At 38.2% G+C, this 17,843-nt stretch overlaps 1 protein-coding gene across 1 annotated transcript in view; it reads right to left on the bottom strand.

The window, feature by feature from the left end:
• SLC25A43 (solute carrier family 25 member 43) overlaps positions 1-17,843 on the bottom strand; it is a 280,959-nt gene that overhangs the window by 108,637 nt on the left and 154,479 nt on the right. The window contains exon 4 of the mRNA XM_044057052.1: positions 9,835-9,969. Coding sequence (XP_043912987.1) covers positions 9,835-9,969 — 135 coding nt within the window. The remainder of the gene's footprint in view (positions 1-9,834; positions 9,970-17,843) is intronic.

Consider the following 17,843-nt stretch of genomic DNA (forward strand, 5'->3'; position numbering starts at 1 on the left):
CTGAAAATCTCAGGAGTCGGCCGACCGGCACTTGCGAACTGCTTTTGCTTCGGGCACCACGCGGCAAGAAAGACTGAAGAAAATGGCGTTGGCTGCATCTTTTATACCCCTGGCGCACTGACGTCAGGGAAGAAGCGACAGCAACCGACACCGGACCTAGACTTTGGAATTCAGGCCGAATGCGGGCAGCCTGCCAGCAGGATAACCCAAGTGTAATGACTGCAACAGTGAAACACGATGAACATCAATGTGAGTGTTTAAACAAGTTACTTAAAAAATACAAAAGTGTGGACATTGAGAATAAATATTTTTATAAGTGTACTGAATTGGGCATTGTCCCTAAGGGACTAAGGTTTTTCAAATATCCAAATGGTGTGTCAGTAAAAGATTCCTTTTTTACTAAGTTGGAGTTTTTCAATGAAGCTGGTATCACCTTTCTAGAGTTACTCATTGAGCATAACCAAGAAACTCTAAGGGAGCCAAAAGAAATTTATTTGTTTTATTGCATTAATTGAATGGAGTGTTATCTTATTATGTAAAGAGTATTTAAAGAGTGTGTTCGTGCGCATTTTTTTATATTTCTGATGAAGTCTTGCTCATGAAAGCGGTGATTAAAGATTTACGCTAATATTGGTTGTGGTAATTTCAGCCGTGGCTGTAGTCTATTATTTTTACTAGTTTTTCTGTGACCATACATGTTTTAGTTCTCAATCCTGATGTGTTCATATGCAATAAAGCTGCTTGAACAGAACTCACAGATGTTAGTCTGTTTTATCCTGACCAAATAAGCGACATGATGTCAGAACCATGATTCCAAAGACTGCTTTTCAGAGCTATGAGGTGCAGAGTTAACAGTGAATGTACACTAAGGGAACAGAGTACAGAAAAGGGGCCAGAAATGAACTAAAGGCAATGAAAACTTGCACAAATAATTTATTAAAAAGATAAAACTGAGCATTACAAGGGCACAGAATACATTATTAAGCAAGCGAGAGGCACAAAAAGTTTAAACAATGTTTAAAATTAAGATATTTGATAAAATGATCATCAGACAAGCACATAAGGGGTTTGGAATTACCTCAGAATTGCGAAACAAACATGTTTCGAATAAAACGAGCACAAGAAAAGTATAATGGGCATGAAAAAAGATATGAATATAATAAAGAGCAAAAAGGGCACATTAAGCATAAATAAAGCAAGGCGACTGCATGTTTTTTGGCAAATTACTGTGTTTTGGAATAAACTACTGTTTCGCATTGATTGAAGCTATTCAGGGCATAACTAGAGTTGTCTCAAAGTGTGTAAAAATGCTTACAGTATGTGCTTATTACTGTGCATTTAATCCAAAGAGTTTGTGTGCAAAGTGCAACTATTTCATAAAGTATAGTCAAAATACAGTCATTTTAAAAAGTTTCTTATGCTGGCTGTGTCTATTCGCAGAGTGCCACCATTACAGAGTATTTCTTACACTGTATAGAGTTATTTAGCAAAGTACAGCCATTATGGTGAATGTTTCAGTGTGCTGTATACTATTTATTCGCAAAGTGCAGTTACTTCAAAATGTTTTTTTACACTGAGCTTCATCTGTCCAGTTTATTTGCACAGTGAAGTTATTTTGAAAAGTTTGTTACACTGATAAGAGGTTATTTCTTACAGTACAGTGATTTTAAGAGTATTCTTGTGCCCAGGAGACTTATTTCCCAAAGTTCAGTTATTCAGTGGCTTGTTGTGCTATTGGGCATAGTTACAAGCACTGGCATAAATTTCTGGCATATGTGTGTGTGTGTGTGTGTGTGTGTGTGTGTGTGTGTGTGTGTGTGTGTGTGTGTGTGTGTGTGTGTGTGTGTGTGTGTGTTCGTGCATACTTGCAAAAGCCTTCACTGGTATGTGTTAATATGACAGAGGCATTTCGCAGACCAAGTCCTTTTGTATTTGATCAGAATATTGCAGAGAATTGGAGAATATTTGAGCAAGAGTATGATATTTTTATACAAGCAGCTTATTCTGACAAAGATGCACGTATCTGGGCGTTCATTTTGTTAAACCTAGCTGGATCAGACACCATTGAAAGACAGCATTCATTTGTGTATGCAGCAGCAGTATATGAAGGAGAAGGGGAAAATCGTCATATTGTTGTACAGGCATAATCAAGGGAAGACCCCAAGTGTTTGAAACGCAGATTCAGGGAGATGTGCAACCCCCAGATAAATGTTACATTAGAAAGGCATTTGTTTTACACAAGAGATCAAAAGACAGGAGATACTTTTGCAGCTTATATTACTGACCTAAGAAGCATTGCTAAAACGTGTAGGTTTGGTGTCTTGAAAGATGAGTTAATAAAGGACAGGCTTGTGTGTGGTATTAATAGTGTTGCAGTGAGAAACATTTTGCTTCATGACAATGACTTAATGCGGAGCAAAGCTATTGAGATTTGTCAAATCCATAAAGTTACAGAAAGGCACACACGTATGCTTGCAAGTGAGAAGAGCATGGTTTCAGTAGGCTCCAGAGCAAATGTAGATAGCACGCAACACGTGCCTAGCAGAAGCAGGCTTAATAAGCACATAGCAGCTGTAACACCTGCAGGTGTAGCAGGTAAAACCCGTAGTTTTCCAGCAAGTTCTAAGAGTAGTTCAGAGAAAAGGACATGCTCAGTGCATTACAAGGGTGAGTCAGCAAAATCCAAATCAAGTTTTATTGTTAACTGTCACAATTGTGGTGCCAATCATGAGTCTAAAGGAGAAAAGTGCTTAGCATTTGGTCAGCAATGCCACACGTGTAAAAAAAAGGAACTATTTTCAAAAGTTTTGCAAATCAAGTAAACCTCATATAGTTCTAAAGAAGAGTCACTTAAAAAAGCAAGTTGATCATATAAAGAGCTGTAACTCTACTTTCTACTGAGATGGTGTATCAGTAATTGGTGAAAAGACTGATGCAGCAGATTTGTTAGCAAAGAATGTTTTGTACAATCCAGATCAATGGTAAATCCACCAAGCTCAAAGTAGACACTGGTTCATAGTTTAATGTTATGTCAGCAGACACATTTTCTAAGGTGAGAGCTGGCGAGCAACTTAATGTGGCCAGTTCTGCAATACTTTTATTATTGAAGTGAAGAAATTCAAACCGAAGGCTTAGTAGTGCTTTCATGTTAATTTGGCTAGGAACTGCTACAGCTTACTATTCTATGTAGTTCGAATTCCTGTGCAATCATTGTTGGGTCTCAGAGACAGTTTGAGAATGAATTTGCTTTCCTTTACCAGAGAAGTTCATCATATAAGTACATGTCTCGGTTCCAATTTTACTGAAGCTATCTTCTCAGAATATGCTGATGTTTTTGATGACAAGTTAGGCAAACTTCCAATTGTGTATTCTATGAAGTTAGACCCAGAGGTCGGTCCAGTGTCAGACCAGCAAGAAAAGTTCCGATAGCTATGCAGAATAAAGTCAAAGCTCAGTTGGATAAAATGGTGCAACAAGGTGTAATTTGTCCAGTTACAGAACCAGCTGAATGGGTGTCATCCATAGTAGCAGCCCATAAAAAAAGGCTCAGATGAAATCAGAATATGCATTGGCCTAAGAGATTTGAACAAAGCGTTAAAGAGACCACATCATCCTATGCCTACAGTCAAGGAAGTCACAGCCATAATACCGAATGCCACTGTTTTTTCGGTCTTGGATGCAAAAAGTTTATTTTGGCAAGTGATGCTTGATCACAAATCTTCACTATTGACTACTTTCAGTATCCCATTTGGAAGATGCAGATTCCTCAGGATGCTATTTGGAATAAATTCTGCAAGTGAAGCCTTTCAGTGTGCAATGAAGCAAACTTTTTTGGGTTATCCTTGTGCCATAATAGTAGATGATTTACTGGTTGGAGACAATTCTGAAGCAGAGCATAACAGAAACGTTAAGAAAGCTTTAGACAGAGCATGTGAAGTGAACTTGATGCTCAGTCCTCTGCAGTGTAAATTCAGACTACCGGAAGTTACATATGTAGGTCATTTACTTACTAGAACTGACTTGCGACCAGACCTGTCCAAGCAAGCAGTCATTCCAGAGATGCTAGCACTGCATAAAGTTAAAGCTCTACAACGTTTTCTTGGTACGGTCAGCTATTTAGGCAAATTTATATCAGACTTCAGTGCGTTGACAGCACCTTTGAGAGAGCTAATGTTTAAAAATGTTACATGGTCTTGGCTGGAACAGCACCAGACAGCATTTGAAGACCTTAAGCAGAAAACGGCCACCACACCTACATTAAGAAACTATGATGTCAATAAACCAGTAACTTTTTCTGGTGATGCTTCAAAATTTGGTTTTGTCACAGTTACTCTTCAAGAGGGCAGACCAGTAGCCTAAGCATCTAAAACTCTTACCCAAACTGAAATGCAATATGCTCAAATTGAGAAAGAACTTTTGGCAATAGTATTTGCATGGTCAAAGTTTCATGATTATATTTATGGTCAAGCTATTCAGACTGAAACTGATCACCAACCTCTAGTCACTGTTTTAAAGAAACCTATGCATTCAGCTCCAGCGAGATTACAAAGAATGATGCTCAGACTGCAAAAGTACAACTTCAAAATAGTCTATAGAAAAGGCAAATTTCCTTATTTGGTTAATACCTTATCCAGATAGCCCAGAAATACAACAGAACAGCTTAATGCAGAGAATTGTGACTTTGATGTCATGGAAGTGCGTAATTTTTCTACCACAAGACTTGATGAGCTGAGAAATCATACAAAGACTGACTGTGCTTTGCAAAAGCTCAACCACTACATTAAGGCTGGATGGCCGTCAAAGTAATCTAGTGTACCGCCTGAAGTGCAAACTTATTTTTCTTACAGAAATGAGATGTTGATGGAAGATGGCATTATTTTCAAAGGTCCTAAAATTGTTCCTGCTTCCTTACAACGAGAGTACATCCAGATTTTGCATCATGGTCACCCAGGTAATCCACCAAAAGAAGGGCAAGAGGACAAGTATTTTGGCCTTCTCTAGCAAAAGATATTGCTAAAGTACTTTCTCCTTGTTCAGTATGCAACAGTACTAAACCACATTTACAAAAAGAACCACTTCAGCTAAGTCAAGTTCCTGAACTACCTTGGTCAACAGTAAACCACTGATATATTTGAGTGGCTCAATCAGCATTACTTAGTGTTGCAGCATTGCTCCTGTGATACAGACTCTAGATCTCAGAGCAATCCAGACAATGTTCCTGTTGCAGAACGTGTCTTACTACTTCCATTCCTGGTAATGTTCCTGATGTCCCCAAAGTTGAACATTCAGCAGACATAGTCCCAGTTGCTAGACCTAGTTCTAATTTCTATGTCAGACGATATGGATGCATTTCCACACCTAGTGTGAAATACACAGCAACCAGGACATAACTGTCAATATGTATTTAGTTCTGTATAATTCCATGTCAAATAATTATTTTGCATCAATTAATGTCATCAATAGTTCTCTCTGCATCTCTTACAGTGGCCTGCCTGAAATTCTGGCCTTCTTACTACTTAGTGCTGTTTTCCAAAGCAGTAAAGGCAGTGCCAATATGGAGCACTGAACAGTGATTTGACAAATGCAGGAACAATTTGAAGGTTTCTGTGTTTTAGACATCAGATGTGGAAACTATTAAGTTTTGTTACTCAAGTAAGCTTCACTACAACTACTGTCAATTTTTCAGGGAAGACCCAAGATACATTCAGAATTTACCAATGCCAAACATTAAGATAGATATTCAAACTGTGTGAACAGCAGAAGGGGAAAAAGAAACAGGGAATGCAGGGGTTGTGTGCACATTTCCAGTCAGGGCCCCATCACCTTTCCATTTCCTCAGTACAGAAGCTCAAGAAAATTCTGAACCACGCTAGCTGTGAAAATCAGAAAATGAAATACCAACAATTGCCAATATCAGCAAAAGTAACCCCAACAGTTGTTTATTGCTGATTACAGGAGGTTACTAAGCTAATGGCCTTAGGGCCTTACAAGCCTAGCCAAGTGCAACCTCTGTTCCCAAGAATATCAAGGTATTAAGAGGAACTAAGGTAACAACTACTGCCCCTGTCCAAGAGGTACACAGGTGTAACTCCCAGGGCGAAATTGTGGTTTCCCATCCAATCATCCAAATTACACTTAAATAGGGTCAGCGAAGAGCTATGGAAGTTTGGTCCAGAGGAGAGGTAATCTCTGTGAGAAATCTCTCTCTCTCTCCAGCAAGTCCTGTTGATGTCACATACTAGGTTGAGTTCCCTAGAGCGAGTGCATCTTATACCATTTGATTTACAAATATGCAGCATTACCGTTAGAGCAAGATTTGACATTGCTTTATATGTAAGGTACAGGTCGCCTCTGAGTAGTCTATAAGACACAGAGTATAGTGACAGTGATTTCAGTCTGTCAACATATGACATATCCGGAAGACTCTTTGTAAGAAACCACTGTGATCTTTCCAGTTGCTGCAGGTGCCTAGAAAGGTACATAACAAAGGTAGCACTGCACTCTATTTTATTCGCCTGATGAGTGAACAGTACAGGGGGGTTATAACCTCTTTTGTTCTGAATGCAATGCCCTTACGTATGAGGTGGATGACACAGAAAGCCTTTCTTACCACTGTGGAGAAGTGGTGGTCAAAAGAAAGGTTGCTGTCAACCTGTGTGCCCAAATCTCACCACTGACTAGGAACAATACCCTAAGCATACAATGTGGTAATCTGCAAGGAAGTCGCCCTTGCTGAAGGGAATGATAATGTATTTTTTACAATGAGTTTTAGCCCATGACTTTGGCACCAGTGATTTGTCTGTGCAAGTCCCCCTTGTAAGATGTTAACATCATTAGGGGACTCGATAACTGCACCCAGTTTGCAATCAGTAAACTTTGTCAGCCATAGGCCTTTTGTTTTAGCCTGTACATCCGAGAAGCAAATTCTAAACAATAGGGGTCCCAGCACCGATCTCTATGGAAGGCTATCGGTTACGGGTCTGCTGGTGGAGGTAGAGTCACCTATTTTGATAGTGTGCATTCTACTGGTGAGCCAGTTTGCAACTCACCCAACAATATATGGGTTGATCTCCAGCCGGGTTAGCTTATATTGATAATGGGGAACAGTGTCGGCCTTGGCAAGGTCCAGGTAAGCCATATGCATGGATTTGCCTTCATCCAAGGCTTTGGTGATTATCTCAAAGAAGTCCAAAGCTCATGAGGTAGCACCCCCCTTTAATGAAGCCAAAATGGGTCAGCTCGATCTTTTGAAGGTTTCCTACATCTTTGTTAAGGTCTATGATTATTCTTTCCATAACCTTGTAGATTAGGCTGGTCAGGCTTATGGGTCTATAGTTAACACACCGAGGGAAGGGTTATTACCGGAGAGCTTTGTGGATTATTTGGAATAAATTGTGCTTTCTGCTTCTCTGCTTGCCCGCTTTGTGGAGTTTGTTTTACATTATGGGTCTACAGTTCCCAGGGGGTCAGCTGAAATGCCTCCTTTATGTATCAGGATGGTTTTTGCAGTTTTCTATTTAGCAGGTACAAAACCAGTGCTTAGACTGTGGTTAACAAAAAAAAAAAGAGAGTACCCAATGGTGTAGCTAGTTCCTGTTTCAGTCCATTTAGAATGCAGCCTGGGATATTATCAGGTCCCATAGAGGCTGTGTTTTTGGCTTTGGAGAGAGTGTTTATGACCTGCTCCTTAGAGATACAAGGTAAAAGGCAGGTGGTAGGGATGCTTTAAGAGACATGTGGTTGGGACACGGGGGAGAAGTTTTCACTGAATCAGTCAGCTAGCAGCTTGGCTATTTCTGTGGGTTCAGTATATGTGGTGCCATTAACAAACAGTACTGCGCAGATCTGGGTTTTTCCTTTACGGTTCTGACATAGCTAAAGAAGGCCTTATGGTTATCCTTAGCAAAGGAAGCTAATTTTGATTCACAGTTAGCTTTAGAATGCCTTACAAGGTGTCTTATTTGCTTGTTTAAGCCAAGGAGGGAATGCTTCCAATTCAGAGACTGTTCCTTCCTGCTCTTAGACAGCAATTTTTATTATATAACCTGTAAATGAAGATGTCCACCAGACAGGCTTGTTCATTCTTGAAGATCTTGTTTAGGTCCTATCCGGTACGGCTAAGTCAATACATTTCTACACATACTTATTCAAGGCATTGGTGTAAATCCCAGTACAGATGTCTATGCCATAAGTGAGGGCAGGGGCTATGACGCTATTAATGCCGTCACATATTCGGTTGCAAATGGCTTTGGAGAAGTTTTGTTGTCTAGCTGCTGCTAATGGAGAGTCAGATGCTATTGTTACTTCTAATGAAACTGATTTATGATCAGGGAGGGCCGCACACATGAGGTGGTGCAATGATCAGCCATGTCAGAGAGCACCAGATCCAGAATGTTTGGGCCCATTTTCAGGGTGTCAACCAACTGGTCCAGGGCACTGGAGTTGGTGAAGTCCAAGAACCTTTGGGCAAGTGTGTTAGTATGCATATAATGTATCCAGTCTATGACTAGGTAGTTAAAGTCCCCTACAACCAGCATGTGTAGTTGTATCTTGAGCGATCCAAGTAGATCCAAGTATGCAGTGTAGGTATCCTGGTTCATGGAGAGGGTCATATAACTGGCAATAACTTGGAGAAGGGTCTTACCTACAGTCAAATGGACCTGGATTAGTTCAACGGAATTGTTTTGTTTAAATAATCTAAAGGTCTTTGATGAATACTGATACTCCACCTCTTTTAGTTCTCACACTTTCAGGTTTGTGGTCTGCATGTGTGGAAGAAATTATAACTTGGTACGGCTGGGATACTTTCTGTGGTCTCAACCCAAGTCTCTGACTGCAAAGATGTCAGCATCTTCAATGGTGAGGGATGCTTCCAGTGAGTACAGTTTTAGGTTTAGACTCCTAGCGTTTAGCAGCATAACCTTGAGGTTGCTTTTTGAAAATAAATTTACGTCTTTTAGAGCCATATCATTCAGTTTGCTTGAGCTAAAACTTTATATACATGACTTGAGAAATAAACTTAAGCACCCAAAATTTCTCATTTTGCCTTACAAATAAACCACACCAATTAATAATTAAGGAGATAAAATAATTAAAAGTTATGAAACTTTCTTCACTTTCACAGTTCATACTGGACTGTAATCAAAAAGGAACTGAATGAAATCTTATTCTTAGGAGGAAAAATACAGTTGCACTTTACTAGAACAATACCCCCATTTTCATAGTTCCTTTTCATTACTATAAATTTTTTAAAGGCAGCATGTATAACACCAGATGTACAAATGGAAGCAAGAACAGTAACTAACACAGAAAGTATTCCCCTTTCTGAAGAGGAACACGATATAACATGGTAATCAGACAGGCTAACTCCACGGCATCTAAACTATGCAGGTGAAAAGGACAGTCAGAAATATGAGTAGTTTAGCAGCACTGAGGGCAGCAACTTGTAAGTGTTCCAAAGAGAAAATGAGATGGCTATTAATGTGGGTACTTTGTTCCCAATGAGTCAAGTATGACAGGAATTCTACTTTCTAGAGCATACAGTCATGGCTATTACTTCTATTTTATGGAAGCTTTTCTTAAAATATCAGGGTTCTGCACAAGACTTCATACAACTGCAGTTTTATAAAGTGATAGTAGTAGAGAGGTATCTTCCTTGTAACTTGGCAATGATGTCTAGTAAATACCTATTAACTTAGCATTTCGGAAAGCTTGTCTATTTCTGCAGTACTGGTGTTTAAAGCATGCTTAAAAATAGTTTCCCCACAGACAGAATCCACATTTTTTTATAGTAGCCTTCAAAAAGAAATAAGAAGGACTCAAAATGCACAATACCTTTACCAGATTTGCTGTTAATCCACTCCACAGACCTAGCCATCCTTTTACCTTCACGATTTGCCTGAAGCAGTCAATTATTCCTGTAAAATGGACATCAACTCCTCCATAATGTGGCAGGAAAGGACTCTGGGCCTAAAAACATAATATGCGCACACATTTTTTGAAATGAGATTTCATATTTTTTGAATGATCCAACAAATGGAATATTTTGCCTACAAACATAATACTATACTACAGCAGTTGTTTATATCTAAAAGAAAATAATTTTTTACTGTTACCAGTAGATGGCAGAATATAAGACTAAAGTCCTAGATCAAAATTGTGACATTTAACTCGTATGAGTAGAATCTGTATTAAATTGAGCTACAATTAGACTTAAAGATGATGCCTGGATACACAATTCTGTTTATCAGCCTAGCCACTTTTGATAAAGTATAACAATGACAAAGTGCAACCTAATCAACACAGAATTTCTACATATATATTTTCTCCACTCAGTCACTGTGTGTGTGTGTGTGTGTGTGTGTGTGTATATATATATATATATATATATATATATATATATATATATATATATATATATATATATATATATATATATATATATACACATACATATGTGTGTGTTACATGCGTTTGGTTTACTATTAAAATCTTGAACTCAGATTCTCTGTAGATGGGAATTTCAGATGGCCAACTCCCATGTTGCCGAATATTACATGAACGACAGTTCATATCAGCGAATGCCATTGTGCATTCGCTGATATGAACTCGATGTAATGAACAGAGATCGATCTACAGTGTGGATTGGGATGCTCATCCTCTTCCTCACTGTAATGCGATCTCAGAGTTGGAATTGGTAGTTAGGGGGTGCGGCAAGCTTGCCCTCCCGCAAAAACATGATGTGAAGTGTAGGAGTTACACTTACCTGCGACAATGCTAACCGCTGCACCACTGGGACTCGGAGATTTTGATAGTAAACCATAAAAATCACACGCACTTTCACATATAAATATTCATGATCTGTAGCCTTTTTCTTCTGCTTCAGACACAGGAACAGTTAAGAACAGGTCCAGAACCTATGATGTTAGCAACCATCACCTGGCACTATAGAAAGGCACCTCATTTTCTGGCAGCTACCCAATTAGGTCACAAAAACAAACTACTTTTTGTCTTATCTCAGGAGAAGAGGCCTTTTTAAAAGACGGCACTGAACAACTGGAATAACACCATTTCAGAAAGTTACCTATGGTACTTTTATAACCAAGCTTGTATATTATTTCAAAGACTCTTTAAAAGTGTAACTTAAAGAAAATGGTTAACAGTAGTATGTAACATTAAGCTGTATTACAAAATAATGTGTTGTTACATCACAGTGACTATTGTACAGTCCAAATCCTTGCTATCTAGGAAATGCAAACTTCAGTTTTGTAAATAAGAATACAATCACTAGCCTCAGATATATATCTTGCACTATCCTACTATGTTTACCATGCAAGGTCAATTAGTTCTTACCAATTACTTATGCTGTTTACTAGTCTATTATGTGTTGTATTCAAACAGCTACTATAAATATTTGAGCTTCATTTAAATTTCAAAGTTTGTACTTTCATTAGATTTCTTCCATCCTTTACAAACAAATTCTGTTCAATACAAAGACAGTCTAAGCGCATACTGCATAGTTTACTATGACTGTGACTCGGGTGCCACTGGCATTTGCTACTATTACTCGGATATCCTTCTTTCATTGCCCTAAATTATCAGCATCTTTCTTACATTCACAGGTTATTACATTACTTTACTTCTGCCAAGTCTTCTAAAGCAAGTTGTGGCTAAAAAAGAACCATGAACAGGTCCAGCAACCATGTTAGTAAGTAAATAAAATACGCATGTACACACAAATCAAAAAGTGCACCTGGTTATTTTGTGTATGCATGGGTGCTCTCATGTGCGACTCTCTCCTACACCTAAGCCTCCGAGGTGATAGTTTATAGTGTCCTCCAGTTTGTCATCATGTCACATGCTCCTCCAGCAGGGCAGAACAGCTGTCACTGAACTATTCAGTTCTTTTAGGTTAGGCCATCTCATACCTCAGGCCTACCTCTCACATGCCAGTCCTGTAGATGGGCAACATGCTGAAACTTCACTAAGTTTGTTACTCGCAGTGATTACAGAATAATCATAATTTATTTAAAAGTATAAACACACAGAAAAAAATTCACATATGAACACCATACTAAGCAAAAAAAACCCACAAACTATCAGTAAGAATGCATTCATATGCCGTAAGTAAACTGAATGAGTCGGGGGAGGTGGTCAGATAATTTATAATAAAACACCAGAATCTCACAAAAATGGAAATGACTTGCCTTTTCCACAATACTGTCAAACTTCAGTGACAATTACAAACAGGAAAATAACAGTAAATGTGGTGATACACAGGCAACATTTCAAAAAGTGCGTAATTCAGCCAAGGATTTAGGGTAAAGCACGCTATAGGGAACTCGTCTCACAATGGTGGCTGTAACAGCACACAGGTGCTGGAAGTAAAAGCTACATGACTCAGGTAGCAAACACAAACAATCGCAAATGGGATTTGTGTCATGCAGAAATAGGAATCAAACAAACATGGAGGCTGACCATCTGCTGCAAGCAAAACATGCATAGTGCAAAGAAAGTTAAAAATGTGCAGCAGAATACAACACTTTCGAGGGCACTCTGCTATAGTACTACTCCACATGCAATATATATTATGGGTCACCAGTAACAAGCTTACATCAATACAAACAGGAACATAATCCATCGGGGCACTAAAGATGATAAGCCATGAATGTGCACAAAAGTGGGCTTTATCCTAAAACCACTGGGTGTTTTCCAGCTGGACATCAAACAGGGTGACTGAGTAAAGAAGTCAGAGAATACTGGTAAAACAGGGGGTGTCACAACTGTTTACTGCTTGGGCTACATATAAGTCTAGGAATGTCTCTACAAAATATCAACAAAATATTAAGAGACACCACACAATATATGAGAGATAAACAGTCCCAATATTAATGATCACTTCAGCTTGAACAGCAGTACCAAGGGACAACAAATAATGAAAACAAACACAAATATTTACAGACATCACACTGGGTATATCATCAGGGCTATATGCAAATGCTCCACATCAATGATCACATGTTTTGATAGAAATATCTGACTAAATAGTTCATAGAAAATTCTGGAAATTACACCTCATTTCTTTTTAATGCATCATAGAAGATGCATGTGCAGTTTTGGACAGCTTTTAGCATGGATCACATCTCCAACAGATTTTATCACCAGTTTGAAAATTTTACAAACGTTATCAAATGTTATACAAAGGCAAAAAAAAGTCTATGCAGAAAAGTTAAAAAAAAAAAAAAAAAAAAACAGACAGATACAACACTGAATTTCAAAATATGCTGCTTTTGATTTTAATCCTATTAAAGAAAAGATGCATCTAGAATTCCTGTAGAATGCAAAGATGACACTTTTAAATCTAAAAGTGCTATAAAAATATTAAAAAATTAGACATTCAAATCACCATTATTCAAGGTTAAAGTTGTAGGGGATAATTTAGGATAGTTCTTAACATAACTTTTTTTTTAACTAAAATATTCTGTAGATGTTGGGACTGCGGTGGTGGTGCTGCGGTAGCATTGTCGCCTCACAGTTAGACGTTGCCCGTTCGATTCTCAGTTAGAGCGTCTTCTGTGTGGTGACATGCGTGAATGGGCGTTCCTTCGTCGAAGGTTGTGCGTTAGGCCTGGCAAGCCAGCACGTAAAAATCTACTGCCAATCATTAGCAGACCGGAGTTCCACTGTGGCGACCCCTAACCGAGAAAAGCCGAAAGACACAAACAAACAATTCTGTAGATGTTGGACATATAACAGCTTTCTCTAGCCAATTTAATTTCAGACAAAATATTTTAGATACTCATACATTCAGATGTTAACAGTTTGACCAATATACAAAGACCACTTTAATCCAAGTTCCTGTTTTACCACATTAAGTGCACAGATGAAAGCATTTGCAATGATAATAAAAAAAGACTGAAAAGATTTGATGTTTCTATGAAAAAAAATTTATATAAAGAATTGTGTTTATTTTTATACAATTGGATTCTGTGGGAGAATGAATGGAATAGCTTGATGACACTTGTATCATTTAAATTCTAAACAAGTTAAAAGATTGTCCAATCAAATTTCTTTAGTGCATGACACTATATCAATACCTTTAGAGATTGATTTACAGGAAGGATCTGGCCAATGAACATCAGCTTTAGAAAGAATAAGGCCAGGACACATTTCAACAAACAGACAATATATCCCACCATTTTCCCATAACCATGCATAATTCTTCACTAATGTTCTAGATTTCAATGGACACCACTAAAAGGAAAGCAACCTTTTACTAGTTACAGGTTTGAAAGATTTATATTAATTTTCAGAGAAAAATAATTTCGATAAATGATACTTGTATCTATAATGGTACTCTGACACCATCTTCCTACATAGAGCAGACCCTGCAGTCACTACATCTGACCTCAATATTGCAGAAGCTCTGCCAGAAGTCCCTACACCTACAAGTTTACTGAGAATGTTGTCACTGTTTAATGTAAGCATATTCAACATGAAGAACCTTGCTGTGTATTAACTTTAAATCAGTTAAATACATGCCTGGTCTGTGATTGCAATTCTCTGTGAAACAGTCCTTGCACTCTAAGGACCTCTTACTAAGTTGGACACTGTCCCCTTTTGCTTGACCAGTAGACTGTATTGTATATACCAGTTACTTAGTCTCAGGAATGACAGACAACCTGTTTTACTTGCATCTCTGTTAACTGCTTTGCTCTGGCTATAAACTGATTGATCTCAGTTATAAATTGACCTGAGTGTGGGAAGCCTGCTATGCTCGGCTTCGCTTCACTTCACTACTCTACTCCCAATTCCCACCCACCCCCTTACTCTAATATTATACTTCCCACATACACATTTCACTTGCGACTCTTATTCCAAAACCCTCCTCTATGAATGTACAACTTCTATACACACACATCTGTTTCTTTCTTCCCTAACTCTAATTTTAGCCCCATTCCCAACTTTCTCCCTCCTATACTGTTTTATACTATATCCATTTATAATTACAACCCTCCCTAAAAGTACCTATCAATTCCACATTGTAGCTTTTTCTCTTCCCAAATAAACCATCATTTCTTCTTACTTTGACTACATTATTATACTCTAGCCTTTAATACTCCTCTATTCCTTACATTCCAGATAGGATACCAGGACATCCTACCTCTATCTTTTACAGGAAATACTTCTCTCCTTACCTATCCTCATCCAGCTTTCAGAATCCACCATCAGTGAATCTCTTACTGTCTTGCAACTTCTCTTTACCTTCTTCACTGCTACTTCCCCCACTACCAGACATCCATAAAATACAGATTCCTGTACTTACTTATGCTGCTCTACAGTTTCTTCTCTATTCTTCACCTCCTACTGTGCCATCTTTCATCATACCATGACTCAATATACAGTAACGTCTCTCCAATTCTGTACCAACCACCTATCCATACTTCCTCTTTATACTCTCTACACATTGCACCAAGCCTATTCAATATTGCCCTCACCTTTATTCCAAACATAAGCTAAATAACTGCACTTCAACTGAAACCAAAAAAATATTAAGTACAAGAATTGTCGCCAAAAAACAAGTATGCATAATTCCCCAATATACAAAAATCCTTCTAGGAAGAGATATACATCCTAATCCTGGCCCCACCTATCACAACAAACACAAAGATAATTCTCTCCCACACAGTTCTGTAACCCAACAACAGTCAGTCCCCAGCCATGATGATCTCATTTTTGCTGCAATAAATGTTAGAGGCATAAGAAATAAAACTGAACAACTTCATGCCTGGATTATCCAACATAATCCTGATATTCTCACTGTAACTGAAACTTGTCTTACACCCAGCATAAATAATTCCAAACTTTTACCTCCTGCCTATAATATCATCTGTAATGACCTCATAAAGAGGAAAAGTGGTGGTAGTGCTTTAATAATTTCCGATACCTAGCACATTTCCCCTTACAGCAAACCAACACCAAAATTTAGTCCAGCAGAGCTTTTTATTGCTTTCCTCAAAATAAACAATTATAAACAAATATGTATTAATGACCTTTATATCCTTCCTGGTGACAATGCAGCTATACAGGAAGATATCCTACATTGGACATCCACAGCATTTCCACAGGAAATTTTTTACTAGGTGATATGATGTCAGTTGGTTGGACAAACCAACTCCCCTACATCTAGCTTGAACTTATATGGTTTCATGCAACTAATTAATCACCCCACACATTATAGCAAGACATAAAACTCTCTATTAGACTGGATCCTAGTATCAGACCCTAGCAAATACTCTTATCACAGGTACAATGACAGACTCTCTCAGTGATCATCTCCCAAGCTACATGACTAGACATCTCACACATCCAGTTAAACAGCATATTTACAAAACAACACACAACCTTTGAAAGTTTAACTCAGAAATGCTCATTACTACACTTTCGTCTATTAACTGGAACTTCCTAAAAATGTTCCCCTTAGACGATACTGTAATTGAATTCAACACAACTTTTCTAAATACCCTAAATAGTCTTGCAACTCCTAGAAGGAAGAGAATGAAAACAAACAATGTAATTTGGCTATCCAAAAAGAGTAGAATGATAATTCAGGATAGAGAAAAAGCCATGGAAAGAATTGCAAAATTATAAAACAACAATATCTTGAAAACTTCAGAATGCTTCACAATCCTATATGAAACTACTGTTAAACTGTGCTCTTCAGCTGATGACCTTCCCAGCGAGTACCTACAAATAGCAGCCAGTACCACTGTCTATCCCATCAAAAACCTTATAAAAAGGTCCGTCCATAAATCCCACATTCCCTCCATCTGGAAAAAGTCAAATTATCCCTCTGCACAAAGGATGAAATTCAACAGACATTAATAAACTTTAGCCCTCCTCTTGCCATAATACTTGAAAAATGTATTCAAAAACAATTGCTAAACTATCTTCTGCAGGAAGAACTCTTATCCCATACACAACATGGCTTCTGTCCTTCCCAAAGTACTAGCAATGGCCTTCTAACCTATACAGATACTGTCAATAAAGCTAGAGATAATAGCAAACTAGTCTCTTCCTTATTTCTATACTTGTCTAAAGCCTTCGACACAGTTTGTTGCAGCAAAGTTCTACTTCAAATGTCCTCACTAGATATCTCTCAGCCCACCCTTCTGCAGTTCAAAAGCTACCTGCTCAATAGGTAGTCAGTAAAATGGCACTCCATATTCTCTCCTTACCTCCCAGTCACCACTGGTGTACCACAAGGCTCTATCCTTGGTCCCCACCTCTTTAACATTTTCACCAACATCCTCTACACTTCCTCAAACCAGACCACCCTTATACAATACACAGATGATTCCACTCTCATTTGCACATCTGACGATATGGTACACTTCAAAAAAATTAGGAAGTTTTAACAGCCAGTGAAATATGGTTTTGTAACTCAACTCATACTCTACCCAAACAACGACCAACCTACTATTTTCCCTAAATCCCTCTCTCATGAAAAAATAAAATTAAAGTCCTCTCTCTTGATAATACAACCACAGAAGTCACTTCACACAGCAAACAATTAGGTATGAAAACGGATGATAATCTTACACTTGACCTACATATACAAAACTGTGTTAAGACAAACTCATCAAAAACTAGGGATGCTTTACAGAGCCACAAATTCTCTCACTGATGCAACCAAAACTATACATGCCACTACTTATATCCTCCCCACTTTTCTTTAAGGTGCTCCCATCCTAACTTCCAAGCTTCAAAAAACTTAAAACTTGAACAATGCTATAACAAATTTCTAAATTTGCAGCATATACTCATTTTTGAACCCACCACTG

Source organism: Protopterus annectens, chromosome 15.part0 (assembly GCF_019279795.1).
Source record: "Protopterus annectens isolate FY-2018-M chromosome 15.part0, PAN1.0, whole genome shotgun sequence".
NCBI lineage: Eukaryota > Metazoa > Chordata > Ceratodontiformes > Protopteridae > Protopterus > Protopterus annectens.